Source organism: Trichomycterus rosablanca, chromosome 27, assembly GCF_030014385.1.
Source record: "Trichomycterus rosablanca isolate fTriRos1 chromosome 27, fTriRos1.hap1, whole genome shotgun sequence".
In the NCBI taxonomy this organism is placed as follows: domain Eukaryota; kingdom Metazoa; phylum Chordata; class Actinopteri; order Siluriformes; family Trichomycteridae; genus Trichomycterus; species Trichomycterus rosablanca.
The window spans coordinates 7,264,781-7,280,481 of record NC_086014.1 but is presented as its reverse complement, the minus strand read 5'-3'; the positions used below and the strand labels follow the sequence as shown (position 1 = coordinate 7,280,481).

General features: G+C 40.2%; 1 protein-coding gene across 1 annotated transcript in view; it reads right to left on the bottom strand.

The window, feature by feature from the left end:
- otog (otogelin) overlaps window positions 1-15,701 on the bottom strand; it is a 114,496-nt gene that overhangs the window by 36,408 nt on the left and 62,387 nt on the right. Inside the window, exons 23-30 of the mRNA XM_062989360.1 lie at window positions 8,205-8,343; window positions 7,980-8,114; window positions 7,195-7,338; window positions 6,993-7,112; window positions 4,391-4,507; window positions 2,326-2,482; window positions 2,086-2,112; window positions 663-830 (exon numbers count right to left, since the gene is read on the bottom strand). Of these exons, the coding sequence (XP_062845430.1) occupies window positions 663-830; window positions 2,086-2,112; window positions 2,326-2,482; window positions 4,391-4,507; window positions 6,993-7,112; window positions 7,195-7,338; window positions 7,980-8,114; window positions 8,205-8,343 (1,007 nt within the window). The remainder of the gene's footprint in view (window positions 1-662; window positions 831-2,085; window positions 2,113-2,325; window positions 2,483-4,390; window positions 4,508-6,992; window positions 7,113-7,194; window positions 7,339-7,979; window positions 8,115-8,204; window positions 8,344-15,701) is intronic.

The window sequence follows — 15,701 nt, the reverse complement described above, 5'->3', positions numbered from 1 at the left end:
CTCTACTTCATTTCATTTATTAATATATCTACAAGCACTTTTACTGTGTAAAAAAAAAGAAGCCTTATGTTAACCATGTCCAGAAGCGGTGTCGACTTCTCTGGGCTTGGAGGCATCTAGGATGGGCAATCACACAGTGGAAACATGTATTGTGGTCAGATGAATCAGCATTCCAGGTCTTTTTTGGACAAAAATGGACGACGTGTGCGTCTGAGGAATCAAAGGTCAAAACAAAGGCGTGGCTGCGGAAGAAGAGGGTACGGGAACTAGATGGCCTGCCTGCAGTCCTGACCTGTCCCCAATAGACCCCAAATGTGAAATTAAAACGAATCTGTACTGTTGCACATCTTAAGATGTGTTTGTAGGAAGAATGGGACAAAATAAAAGCTGAAAAACTAAATCACTTGGTATTCTCTGTGCCAAAACGTCTTTTAAGTGTGGTGAAAAGGAATGGCAACATTACAGAGTGGTAAATGCTTTACTGTCCCAACTTTTTTTGGAATGTGCTGCAAGTAAACGTTTTTTTTTATTTGCATTCCCAACTAATTTTGTTTTGGGGTTGTACATTTTCTGAACTGTCCCAACTATTTCTGATTTTATGTTGTATAGTACAGTGTGTATAAAGTATGTGTGTGCCTGATTATGTGTAGACGTGTGTTTACCATGTGGGCGGGTTTTACTGAGTCCTGGAGTCATCATGAATAGAGTCACAACTCCATCAGCATTAATTACTCCCCTCTTTGAGAACAACAATCCGCTTGTTCGATTCACCGCTAATACTACGCTGTTCTCTTTGTAAGGAATCAGCCTCATTGGACCTTTACCTAGAACTAAACAACCATGTTATTTATAAATGAATATATACACCAAAACAGTCATAACATTAAAACCACCCACCTCTATTAAAACAGCTCTGACCTGCCGAATCATTAACCTAACATCTTTTCTCTTGATCTTAAAAAAGAGGATTCATCAGATTCAATCTGCTCTTATTTAAAAAATTAAACACCAGTGCCTGTGTTCCCATTTGATACTCTCCTCTGATGCGATCAGGGTCCCCAGCAGAGAAAGACTAATTGGCACAATGCATAAATAAAACAGTAAAAAAACCAAAAAACTTTTATCTATTTTAAAAATTATCTTTTAAAATATCACATTTTGTAATAATATTATAAAAAAATCATTTGTAAAATTTTTGTAATAAACATTTGATATTTTATACTTTTACAACAGTTAGTTCCGACCTTACAATCTGATTGGTTGAGAAGCGTTCTAAACGTGCTGATATTTGTGATAACAGCACGATCTTTTCACACCACAACTGTATTACTCCGCTGACGCGTTGCCATTAACGACAAGCTTCATGCACACAAACGCGCACGCAGGCGACACAGCCTTTTTTCCCCGATCGCGTTTTAAATCCGTCATTTGATATACAATCTAGCGCACTGTGTAGGGAACATAAATCAATTGTCTAATTCACTATCTAGTGCACCATGTAGGGAACATATATCCGTGATCTGATACACAATTTAGTGCATCATGTAGGGAACATTAATGTGTTTGTAACGCGAACAGTTAGCTTAATAGCCCACCAGCTCCTAGAAGTTCTGTTATCACCCATAATCCTTTGGTGTGTGCGAGAGGTTTTTTATTTCTTTTTTTCCCTTCGGAGGTTCTTGCCTTCTTCTTGTTCTTACCTCCCTGAAATGAGTTTATGCAACTTGGGATGTCTGCTTTGTAGTGTTAAACTTTATATTCGTTGTGGAACTACTTTTTGGAGGAAGGTATTGTCAATATTAAAGCATATTTATTATGAAATTCAGGGCTTCTTTGATTTATTTTCTTTCTTTATTTTGTAAAAACTGTTGTATAAAAGCAATAGAACACTTGAGGTTGTGTGTGATGTTATTCGCGATAACACACAACCTCAAGTGTTCTATTGCTTAAATATACTTATTTAGCATTACAAGTAATATTGCCATGCACCTTATATTTATATATAATATTTTCACTCATCAGTGTTAGAATGTCATGGATAGTTAATGGCAAGTAAATAAATATTGTGAATTTATAAATGCTTACCTTTATTGTAGTATTCACAGTCATACGCTGCAATAAAAATATATTATTAATATTATATTAATATTAACATAAATAAATAAATATTATTATTAATAAAAAATATTAACAAACAATTACTAAAAAAATTATTAAACAATTAACTAGCCAGCAGTCTATTCCATTATTATTATTATTATTATAAATGTTTAATCGCAAAACAAATGTACACTGAATTGTATTTAATCATAATTTGTTACTCACGGCAGAGGGATGGGGAACGCCAATCTATGGTGATTCCCTGCTGGCAGCAGTGTTGAGAGTATGCTGCCAAACTTGTACAAAGACATTCACAGTCACCACCACGGGTGCAGCTGCATGTGTCCGCCAGACAGTTGGTGTAAAACCATGTCACGTCCACCTGCAAAGAATGCTTTTTTTGTGAGTTTATGTACACTATATGGACAAAAGTATGTGAACATCTGACCATGACCTTGATATTAAAAAAGAGTGACCTCTGTGACCTCTATTTTCATTAGCTATAACTGCCATTCGTCTGAGAATGTTTCTCACAAGACATTAAAGTATGTCTGTGGGAATTTGTGCCAATTTAGTCAAAAAAGCATTTGTGTGGATGGGTACTAATGTTGGTCAAGAAAACTGTTAAGTGGAGCTGCAGACAGGGTCCTGTGCAGACCACTGGAGTTTCTTCATGGCTGAAGCTTTTCTTGCTTTATGAACCTTGCTTTGTACACAGGCCTTCCCTAAACTGTTGCTGCATAGTTGAAAGCACATATTTTTTATAATAACTGATTTCTTACACTTGTTAGCAGTTGTTGAGGTTGAAACACATACATTTAAAAATTAGAATGGATGTCCCAGTCCTTTCAGTCTCTGATATTGTATGAGATGACCTGGAAATCAACATTCCAGTTTATCCCAAAGGTGTTTACAGGAGCTAATATCAGTGCTCTGTGCAGTCCACTAAAGGTCCACCACAGCAAACCTGTCAAACTATGTTTTTATGGACAACATTTGCTCAATGGCACACTCCCGCTGGAAAAAAAAAGGCTTCCCCAAACCATTTTAACAAGTAACAATTTAATTTATATAATTTATTTCATATACCTGTTGATATACCTGAAAAATATAAAACGTAATAACTGGGAACTGTTTTAACATAAATTTGGACATATACAGTTTATCTAAAAGGTCTACACACCCCTGTTAAAATGCCAGGTTTTTGAGTGTAAAAATCAAACCAAGATAAATAAATTCAGATTTATTTCCACCTTTAATGTGACCTATAATCTGTGCCATTCAATTGACAAAAAAACTTAAATCTTTTTTTTTTTTTTTTTTTTTTTTTTCTGCTCCTTTTAGCGCATCCAATTGTTCAATTAGCATCGTGCTTCCTCTCTGTCTATGCCGAACCCTGCCCTGACCGAGGAGATCGAAGCAAACCCAATTTCCCTTCCGAAACATGAGCAGCAGTCAGATGCATTTTTGCCACCCACACATTGATGACACACCCTAAGGGCACTCTTCCTCATCTCTTGTGCAGGCGCCTCTAATCAGCCGGCAGAGGTCGTAATCGCATTCTGACAGAAAGAGACCCACATCCGGTTCTTTGTCCCACCCCCCCCAACTGAGCAACCGGCCAATTGTTGCCCATACAGCCACTCAGCTTCGAACCGGTGAAGCAGAGCTGGATTCGATACGAGGTACTCAGAATCCAGTCCTGGTTGCAGCGTGTCTTTTTACCGCTGCGCCACCTGAGCGGCAAAAAACTTAAATCTTTAAAGGGGAAAACTAACATTAATGTGGCTGCATAAGTGTCTACATATTATAATTGGGGATGAAGCTGAATGATGGAGTTGCAGGAATTTCTGGCAAGTATTGGGTTTGTACTACATGTCACAACAATGTCCTGTATTCTTCGTATGTCTGGGCTGTGGGGTAGAGTGGTAAGAAAAACATCCAAGCCTGGCTACGCTTTGCAAAAACCTACATCAAGTCTGCCAAACGCAGGAGACCGAGGTTAAATGCTTTGGTCATAATTGCAAAAGGTATACTTGCTGAAAACACAACACTGTGCATCACTAAAAGAACACCATACCCACAGTGAAGCATGGTGGTGGCAGCATTATGCTTTAGGTGTACTCCTTAAGCATGATCGCTTTACTAGAGCTTCTCTGGTTGTATAGAAAACACAGTCATATTCCAACGTCTAGTGGAAAGGCTAGTAGAAAATTAGAGGCATTTATAACAGTAAGAAGAGAACCAACTCTACAATAATGGCATGTTTCAGAATGAAATGTTCACTTACCACAGGGTGACAGGCTTGGAATACGTCACTGAGCAAAATCCCGCATCTCCTCTTGGCGAAAGGTTCACGCAGTGGATTTAAAATGCATGGATGCCTAATATCAGGATTGTTCACACACTAAACACAAATAAACACACACAATGACTAGCTAAATAAAACAACCACAGATTATTAGCATTACCATATTATAAATCCAGCTTTCACAACCTCTTCCAGTTATATTTCTCAACCGGTAATTGTGCATGTAAAACCATTTTTATTGACCTGTATCTGCCAGTGATTGCTTATTTTATTTATATTCAAATTTACTAGGGTGACACAGTAGCCGAACTGGTATAGTGGGTGTCACACAGCAGTATGGTCCCTCAGAGCTATGAGAAGCTTCCATTGTTTGTACAGGTTTTCGTAGGTACTCCAAGTTAGTCTCACCTCCCAAAAAACGTATTCTGTAGGTGGACGGGTTACACTAAAGTCACCCTAGGTGTGAGTCAGTACATTCATGTATGGGTGCCCTGCAGTGGACTGATGCCCAGCGATTGACTGGTGCTTTGTCGAAAGTGTATTTATGCCTAGCAATGCCATTAGATAGAAGACTAGGACAAACTTACAGTCTTGTAGTTAAAATTTTAGCAGGTAGAAACCAGAATACCTAGAGGAAACCACCGTGGACCAACTAAAAACATGCTCACAGTGACCTGCTACGTTGCTGTGTGGCACCACTATGCTATTCACATCACAGAGCCGTAGTGTTTTTATTTATTTGATAAGTAATTCATTCCATTTTGTCTATAATGCTCTCTATCAGCCAACTCATGTAACATTATCAACATGCATTTACTTCTGTGTTATACACCTAAGCTCTTAAATGTTTTTCCACCACTTTATCCTATTCAGGGTCGCGGGGGGTACCAATTGACTGTGTGAAAGGTGGGAAACACCCCAGACAGGATGCCATTCCATCACAGGGCAAATACACAAATTCACAAACACCTTTGCACCTAGGGAAATTTTAATAACCCCAATTGACCTCACTGTATGTTTTTGAACTTGTGAAAGGAAACTGGTGCACCTGGAGAAAACCCACACGAACAAAGTGAGAACAAGCAAACTCCACACAGAAAGGACCCGGAGCACTGCACCAGGTAAACACAGAACCTTCTCGCCGTGAGACGACAGTGCTATCCACCGAGCCACTGTGCCACCCAAACCATTAATTAATTGTAAATTAATTCAGTAACTAATTACAACTCATTACAATTAGTTGAGCATGTTAAGAGAGAGATGCTTTTATTTTTTATTTTTTTAAATGTCCAGTTTAAGAAACACAACTTTCAGGAGGAAGTGTGTGTGTGCCACATCACCCCACTGCTGCGATCTTTTTACTGGCTTCCTGAAGCTGCTCGCATTCAGTTTAAAGCACTGATGCTCACCTACAAAGCCAAAAATAGACCAGCTCCAAACTACCTTAGAGAACTAATCAAACCCCGCTCTGTACCACGCAACCTCTGAGCCACTAGTCTCGCTCGCCTTGATCCTCCACCCAGAACACGGAGAAGACAAGCATCAAGGCTCTTCTCTGTACTAGCAACCAAGTGGTGGAACGAACTTCCTGTATCTGTCCATGAGTTATGAGTTCCACATAAAAATCTATTTCTCTCTGCATCCAGGGGCAGCGTCTGTTTTAAAAGGGAAATACGCTGTTTGTATATCTGCCAAAGATGTCCACTTAGGAATGACCTAAATTTCTGTCCTCAACAACACCGAAACAGCATATTGACATTACATTACAAGTTTTAAATCTAGAGGAAATTAAAGCAGTCCATCTGGCAGATTCACAAAGAATATTACAGGCTGCCAGAGGGCATTGACCTACACTTCAGCTTGCAAAAATGGAGAAAGAGGAGAAAAAGGAGAAAAAAATTGAAGAAATCACAGTTACTCCAGATGGTACATTTAATGCTTTGGTTTTATTATTATCGATAATCAAATCTATAAGAAAGATGTGATGTTATTAATGCAGTTTTTAATTATTAGAAAGACAAGTAGTAGTGAAGGGAGAAGAGGAGTCTTTGGGCATTGGCCTTGATACTGAGGACCCTTGGAGCTGAGAGGGTCAAGGGCCCAACAGTGGCTGCATGGACGAGCCAGGATTCAAAACTACAATCTTCTGATTGACAGCCCAAAGCTCTACCCACAAGGCTATCACTCTCCCTGGATTATTTTATCCTGTGATATCTTTAAAACAACATTATATACTTAATGTACAAACATGAATCTATATTGTTTTAGCACAGTGGTATTTGTGCACAAACACATATACTGAATTTCTGCAACTGCAAATGTAACCAGGTCCTTAAAGGTCTGCAGTTTCAGGTTAGTGTTCATGTGTTCAGCTTTGTCCCTATTTTGGACCTTAATAATACTAGGTCCCCATAGTGCAGTAAACATTTTACTGAATAAAAAAATTGGTTACTAAAAAAAATCTATCAAATTTTTTATTACTCTTAAAAAACACAGATCCATAATTATTCCTTATTTAAACCCTCTGGAAAGCTGTGTCTCCACAAGTGTGTGTGTGTGTGTGTGTGTGTGTGTGTCTTGCCTCAGTTGCAATCCAGCTGTTACCAAACTCTTGTGGTGTAGATGACTCCATGTTATCAGGCGTTCTCATTTCATTCGCTGTCTTCAAATCAAAGTTCCCACACAGGCCAGAAAGTTTCCCCTGGACATACAACACAATGTTTATACACATACAAATAAAAGTTTAATTCAGAATGTACTCTGTGTATGTACAGAATTTATACCTGCCAGCGGGGTCCAGCTTGTATGTGGATGGTGGTTTTTCTGTCCCAGAACACTGAGATCTCATACTGTATTAAGTGGATGATGGTTAAATAGCCAGCGCTCCAAATGAATACGTTCTGTCTGTCAATAGTGCTGACTGGATTCTGCACAAAAAGAAAGTGAAGTCCAACTCATGTAAACTCAATAACAATTAGAAAAATATTCTGAAAGCTGGAGAAAAGATACTAACAACAAATTTTATTACTTTTTAAAATGATTTTAGGAGGTAAAACTTGACAAAATGTGTGGCACAGCAATAAAAACATGCTAGCACACCAGAGCTGACTTCATAATCTTGCGAGTTTGAATCTTAGCTCTGCTACCGGCAGGCTGGGCGCCTAGATGAACAATGATTGGCTCACCCAAAGGGTTGAATGCCGAAGGGAATTCATCATAACTGATAGTATTATGACTTATTGCTGGCTGCACCTCGATGGTGCATGCCATGTGAACATTAATGCAGGTAAAAAAACGCAGACAGCTACTGCACACGTCTCATTTAAAAGCCTTTTAGTCTTTTAGAATGTGTGGCAGGCTTTACATTTGGGATTGGTGTATATGTACAAAAATAATATTATAAAAACATAATAGCATGTTTTGTACTGTTTTTAGTATTTGACAGCTCAAACATTACAAATTACTGCTTTCTGTATTTCACATACTGACCCAATATTCTGAAGTTTATATGATACTTTATAGAGATTTTAGAAAGATTAGAAGGGATTACCGTCGTAAAATGACTTACAGGTTTGCCACTTTCATCATCAAAAGCTATGAAGGACTGTCCAATAGAGATAAGGAGAGTTTTCCTACAGATCACACCACTTTCGAAGCAGTCTACATTCTTTGCTCTCACACTCATCGTTACATCAGCTGAGCTCTGGCAAATGCATAAAGAATGAAAGTGAAACATTTCTAAATGACATTACATTTCTAAAACATTATAGAGAAGGCCGTCCACATTTCTTACCTTTAGCAGGAACACTTTGCAATCTCCAATGTAATCAAAGAGCAGTCCGTCAAACGTACGGTAGTGTCGATCTCCATAGATGGTGCACATAGATGCACATGGATGGAACTCACACTGGAATGAGCCATGTTGACACACACTAATAAAAAAAAAACGTACATTTAGGCACTTATTGTTTGTTGTTCTATTTGTATAGGCACTTTTTCAATTGCGTTTTCTCGTTTGGGAGTATTTAATATTGACCTTAACATTCTCACATGCAGTGTAAAATAAAATGCATTATGAAAAAAAGAATGAACACTTTAAAATAATATTTTGCTTTAGACCAACCCATTTTATTTACCAACCTATTACCAGATAAGTTGAGACATTTTGTAAAATAGAACAAAGGCAAGAATCTGTGACTTTCACTCTTTTGAAATTTTTTATTTAACCAAAAGTACAAAAAGTGACACTGAATGACTTTTTTTTCTATTTTTATTTGTGCATTTTCTCCCATTTTCTACCAATTTAGCGTAGTCAATTTGTCTTCCACTGCTGGGGATCCCTGATTGCAGTCAAAGAGGGTACCCTTTTTTCACCAATGCACTCTGCACAGGCGCCTCTCTATCCTTATACAGCGTTTGAAGACCCCGCCCTACCAGAACCGTGTCTGCTTCAGGCACTGTCAATTATGCCCGCCCAGTCGACCGGTGGCAACGCCGAGTTTCAAATCAAGGAGTTCAGAATCTCGGCGCTGGTGTGCTAGTGGAATATCCTGCTGCGTCACCTGGGCACCCACTAAGTGATACAATACTTTTGACACATTTTGGATTTGATGCCTGCAACACACTCGTAACAAGGGCAAAATAAGAGTGAAAAGTTTTTTATTCAAGTTACAGCATTTAAAACATTCCACAATAAATAGGTGAAGTGGTAACAGGCGAGGGTATCATTACTGTGTTTCAGAGAAGGATCCAGAAGTCCTTCTGCTCAGTCTTGGCAAGCAAAGGTGGGTCTTGGCTCGCCAGTTTGTGCCAAACTTTACGGGAGAGTTATCAATCAGTTTAAAAAGAGCATTTTTCAACACAAGACTGGAAATAATTTAGGTCTTCTGTACATAATAGGGATGTCCCGATCACGTTTTTTTGTTCCCGATACCAATCCCAATTATTAATTTTGATCCCGATCCGATACCGATTCTCAAACCGATACTTGTATTTTCTAGATATTGTCTAGATAAGAACTAGATAATACTGTTCACACAGTGCACACTTCAAGTACATTACAATTATTCAAATTAATCCAATGTATATGTTTAACAACTAAATAGCTCTGCAGTGCTGAAGGGAAAAATGCTGCATCCAAGCTATTGCTTAATGTTTTTGTATTTTTACAAAATCAATCAAAATGAGTGAGATAATTAGTTTTACTTTAAACTTTACATTCAAAGAAAAAATTTTTTTAATGCAGTGATGCACTAAAAATAAACAGAAATCTGTTTAGCAGCTTAACTTGAATATAAGAAAAAAAGTTACTAAAAAGCATTACAGTAAAACCTGAATACCAAAATAAAATGGAAAGGCTCTTTTGTTATGAAGGAAAGCCAGTTCTTAAAGTGCTTGTATTGTGACAATGGTTTGATGGACGTTTGTACACGAAGTGAGTGTGTTTTGACCCTTTAGGCCTTCCATAGAACATGAAATAGCGTGCTTGACTCAACTGTCGGCTATTCGAAACCGTAACAAAAGAAGTTAATAAAGTGTTCTGCTCCCGACAATATGTGAATGTATGTGCATTTATTTCTTTATTAAACGAGTGCATCACTACGTTGTTTTGTAAACCGGTGTGATCCTTAACTCACACACACTCTCACACATGAACGCAGCTCTGCTCCCACCGCCTCGTGAAACGCTCACACTGCAGACGTTACACTTCACTGTTGGACTTGTTTTACTTTTCAATTTAAAGTATTTCCACACAGCGGACATGCTGACGTAACACAATACGATCAATTAAAAAATGCCTTGATCGGCCCCGATCCCGATCTTTGAGATCGGATCGGGACATCCCTAGTACATACAGGTCCTTCTCAAAAAATTTGCATATTGTGATAAAGTTCATTATTTTCCATAATGTAATGATAAAAATTAAACTTTCATATATTTTAGATTCATTGCACACCAACTGAAATATTTCAGGTCTTTTATCGTTTTAATACTGATGATTTTGGCATACAGCTCATGAAAACCCAAAATTCCTATCTAAAAAAATTAGCATATCATGAAAAGGTTCTCTAAACGAGCTATTAACCTAATCATCTGAATCAACGAATTAACTCTAAACACCTGCAAAAGATTCCTGAGGCTTTTAAAAACTCCCAGCCTGGTTCATTACTCAAAACTGCAATCATGGGTAAGACTGCCGACCTGACTGCTGTCCAGAAGGCCATCATTGACACCCTCAAGCAAGAGGGTAAGACACAGAAATAAATTTCTGAACGAATAGGCTGTTCCCAGAGTGCTGTATCAAGGCACCTCAGTGGGAAGTCTGTGGGAAGGAAAAAGTGTGGCAGAAAACGCTGCACAACGAGAAGAGGTGACCGGACCCTGAGGAAGATTGTGGAGAAGGGCCGATTCCAGACCTTGGGGGACCTGCGGAAGCAGTGGACTGAGTCTGGAGTAGAAACATCCAGAGCCACCGTGCACAGGCGTGTGCAGGAAATGGGCTACAGGTGCCGCATTCCCCAGGTCAAGCCACTTTTGAATTAGAAACAGCGGCAGAAGCGCCTGACCTGGGCTACAGAGAAGCAGCACTGGACTGTTGCTCAGTGGTCCAAAGTACTGTTTTCGGAAATCAAGGTGCCAGAGTCTGGAGGAAGACTGGGGAGAAGGAAATGCCAAAATGCCTGAAGTCCAGTGTCAAGTACCCACAGTCAGTGATGGTCTGGGGTGCCATGTCAGCTGCTGGTGTTGGTCCACTGTGTTTTATCAAGGGCAGGGTCAATGCAGCTAGCTATCAGGAGATTTGGGAGCACTTCATGCTTCCATCTGCTGAAAAGCTTTATGGAGATGAAGATTTCATTTTTCAGCACGACCTGGCACCTGCTCACAGTGCCAAAATTACTGGTGAATGGTTTACTGACCATGGTATTACTGTGCTCAATTGGCCTGCCAACTCTCCTGACCTGAACCCCATAGAGAATCTGTGGGATATTGTGAAGAGAAAGTTGAGAGACACAAGACCCAACACTCTGGATGAGCTTAAGGCCGCTATCGAAGCATCGGGCCTCCATAACACCTCAGCAGTGCCACAGGCTGATTGCCTCCATGCCACGCCGCATTGAAGCAGTCATTTCTGCAAAAGGATTCCCGACCAAGTATTGAGTGCATAACTGAACATAATTATTTGAAGGTTGACTTTTTTTGTATTAAAAACACTTTTCTTTTATTGGTCGGATGAAATATGCTAATTTTTTAAGATAGGAATTTTGGGTTTTCATGAGCTGTATGCCAAAATCATCAGTATTAAAACAATAAAAGACCTGAAATATTTCAGTTGGTGTGCAATGAATCTAAAATATATGAAAGTTTAATTTTTATCATTACATTATGGAAAATAATGAACTTTATCACAATATGCTAATTTTTTTAGAAGAACCTGTAATATAGTGAAAAGATTCAGGAAATCCGGAGTAATCCGTGTAGAGCAACCAACATGATATTGTAATAAATAAAGCCATATATTCTTGGGAGGCCTTGTCAGTTATCACAGTCTACCCTTGCACCAAGAAACGACATAGAGTTCTCCAGGCCTGGACATTCCTCAGATGGACTGAAAGACAGTAGAAACATGCTTTGGTCAGGCTTCTGATTCACATTGAACATGTGATCTGTACATTGACATCGTTTTTGTGGTACAGCTGTTGCTGGGGTGCGTGGTGTTCAAACTGTGGGTGAAAAGGGCACCCAAGAATTCCTTCTCAGTGGTGCTTTACTTAGTCTCTGCCATTTACAGTCCAAATAATGTACAGCACTAGTCGATCCTCGCTCTCTACCAGCTGAAACAAGACCCCAGCCCTCTGTCCAATGCATTTGAATGCAACACAAAAGGGCGAGTGAAGTACAGAGGGTGAAGTAAAGATCCCCACGAAGATCTGCCTTAACTTTCACAGATACTTGCTGACACTTGTCTGTCCACTGAAGTGGATCTGATGCTGCCTTTCCAATGAGATCAGTCACTGAGCAAATAAGATCTGAGGAGTTGGGTACAGACCTCTGATACTATCCTACCAATTTGAGGAACGATCTCACCTATCTAATGGATACAGACTCAAAAAACTACCTCCACCACACTCTTTGTGTCCATAGAGCCATTGCTTTAAGATGGCGGGTTGTATGGTTAACAACGACTAGTACAAATCGGTAATCCTTGTGCTGAATGGTCTAATGGTTCTACAAGATCAATGTCAACCCTGTCAAAAGGGATCTTGATGAGGTAGGGGGCACAGCGCAACAGTGGAAATGGCTGCAGAGTTCATCAGCTTGGCATTTACAGCATGAGACACACCACTGGCATTCATTGCTATGAATGTCTGACTAATCAAACCAGGCAATTAGCTGCTATCGTGTTTTGTTAACCCCATAGTGCCCTACTATGGGGTTCCCCAGCGACTTCACCTGTTTGAGTGTCCTAGCTCACTCTATACAGCCTGTTATGAATAATGGCAAAGTAGGGGTAGGTTATGGTTTGACCGCATCACCTGACCAGCAATTGTCCCAACCTAGTCAATGGCATGCTCCAGGTGAAAATATTTCAGGGGCAACACAGGTATTGTTTCTGTGTTAACTACTCCCCTCCCGTCCGTCTTGGTTAACTGATGCATTATGAGGCACGTCCGTGGCCATGGATGCAAACATCAAACAGCTCATTGCCTGCAGGAACACACAGTCCAATGTCAGCTGCCAGCTGTTTAAATCCAAGCCAATCTGTCCCCAAGACAACTGGGTGGAAAAGGACTAACATCCACCTTTACACTATAAATTTGTCCTTTGCATTCAATTTTTAAGGGCACCAAGGGATAGGAATGCACATACCTGTAAATACACTAGTATTTACTAGCAAGTGCACCATGGTTTGGGTATACCAAAGCCTGATGTGTACTCCCTTGGATATTCACCATTATCCAGTACTTCAGTGTCTTCACTGTGGGGTAAGCTGGTGGGGCAGCCAAGCTGAGTTCACTATTTTTTGGGGACACTCCTACCGGATGTGCCCCGGATCTCCACAGCCCCAGTAAACCTGCCCAGGCCCTGCTCTATCTCTCAGGGAATCAGGGGTGGCATCCTGGGAGAAAACAGGAAAATAAAATGGGGGTTAGAGGGAGGGTTAATTAGACACAGCACACTTTCCCCCCCCACCACACAGTGGTGTTGCCATTTCCTTGCCTGCCACTGGTGAAGATGCATCCAGAAAGGTGAGGACAGGAAAGATGGGGGCCACTTTTGGCAAGATGCAGGAGGGGGGGGGGCTGGGTGACTGCTAATGCAGAGGACAGCTGCTCTTAGTGGGGTATCAGCAGCAACGGGGTTGCTGGCTGTGAGTGCTGGGGGAGCCGTTTTGTATGAATCACTTGCAGTAGTGATGCACTGAGGAGCATGGGCACTGGAACCAGCTTGTGTTGGTAGCGGAAGCCACTGCAATGGCTGCACTTGGTGGAGCATCATTTTTCCCTGCTCCAGTCCTTCTGGATGATAAAATATTGCCAGGTGATCCTAAACCAATTTGACCGCTTGTTAGAAGACACAGAAAATCCTGGATCATCATTCTGTTCTGTCTTGTGAGTGGAATGGTTGGCTTGATTTTTCTGGTTTGGAGGCAGAGGAGAGTGTGTTGTTGAACTTCAGCCAGAATCTGTGTGCCATGGAGGACTGGTTCTTCTGGCAGCACAGGTCACATGCTCCCTGCTTCTGGGGTTTCAAGACCACAAGTTTCTTCGGGCCAGCAATAAGGATTCAGGTAAGCCATTTTCCGCCAACACAAAAAGTAAGTTCAAGTAAGCTTTCCAATAAGCAAATCAGACAATAGCTTTGCAGTCTAGTTATTCGTATTGGTTGCGCAAAGCCACACAAGTGAAAGGGTTTAAATAAATCAAACCATTTAGTTATTTCCCTATGGGTGTAACCACTAATCAGTCCTCAAGTTTATCCACTAAAGCCTTGAGCTAAACCGCATCTCCCCTGTCACAAGAAGAATCAAACAAGGACAAACATGGAAATCAAAGAATCAAAGAAGAACCTGGCAGTTAGTTTCCAAAACCAAAATCACTGATAGGTGAGGTAACACATTGATAAACACACCTCTGTCTGTTGATGCATGCTCAATAATCCAGGTACACAAATCCACAAAGTTGAATCAGTTCATCTGGACACAAGTTTGTTGTAGAGATACGTTTCGTCACTCAATCCGAATGACTTCTTCGGTCTGAGCTGATGTTGAATACCCCAACCTTATATGCAGTTGATTTGCATAACGACCGATCACTGCTCATTGCATAACAATGGAACTGGTGATCAGGTCCATATGCAATTCACAATGACCATTAATTACAATGGTCATGTGTGTCTTTCACACATGATTGGGGTAAAGCTCCTATTACGGCGTTGTAGGATGGTGAGAGATGTACTCTCAGGCCCCCTCCCCGGTTCAGAGATGGTCGTTCCCTCTTCACGTAAATGGCCTCTTTGACTCCACGTTCAAACCAGCGTTCCTCCCTGACAAGGATCTGCACATCTTCATCATTAAATGAGTGGCCGCTGGCTTGCAGGTGGGTGTAAACCGCAGAGTCCTGGCCAGAAGAGGTCGATCTTCTATGTTGGGCCATCCGTTTCGCCAGTGGCTGTTTAGTTTCCCCGATGTACAGACACCTCTGTCCCAACTTTTTTAAGTATGTTGTAGGCAATAAATTCTAAATGTGTTCATATTTACAATATACATTTAAGTCAGTAAAAACATTGAAAAATCTTTGTACTTTTGTCAGTTAAATACAAATGTAGGAGAATTTTACAAAATGTCACAACGTTTCTGGAAATGGGGTTTGTATATTTTGCAAATTGTCCCAGTAATCTGTTGCAGAATACACCTCAAATATTGTTTAAAAAGTTCTTACAAACACAAAGGTTGTAGAAGTTCCAGCAAATTAGCTGCACTTGTTGGTTGCTTTCCTTGTGTCCTTTTCATCCCAAACCACCTTAAACCTTTGAAATTACCATCTTATTCTTGTGTTCTAAGGTGGTTCTGACACAGCCTGAAGGTATTTTTGAGTAAATGGTATAGAATGAAGCCCTGATTAACTTTTTGGTCAATACTGGTTGCATACTTGGTGGAGTACTAAACCCCTACATGATAAACTGAAGATTTAGAAGACCTTCTTCTAGCCGTTAGTAGTCAGTTGGCAGTGCTGCAAGCCTTGTTTTTCTTATTTTGCCATCTTAGCAATGGCTTTCTTTCTTTTACTCT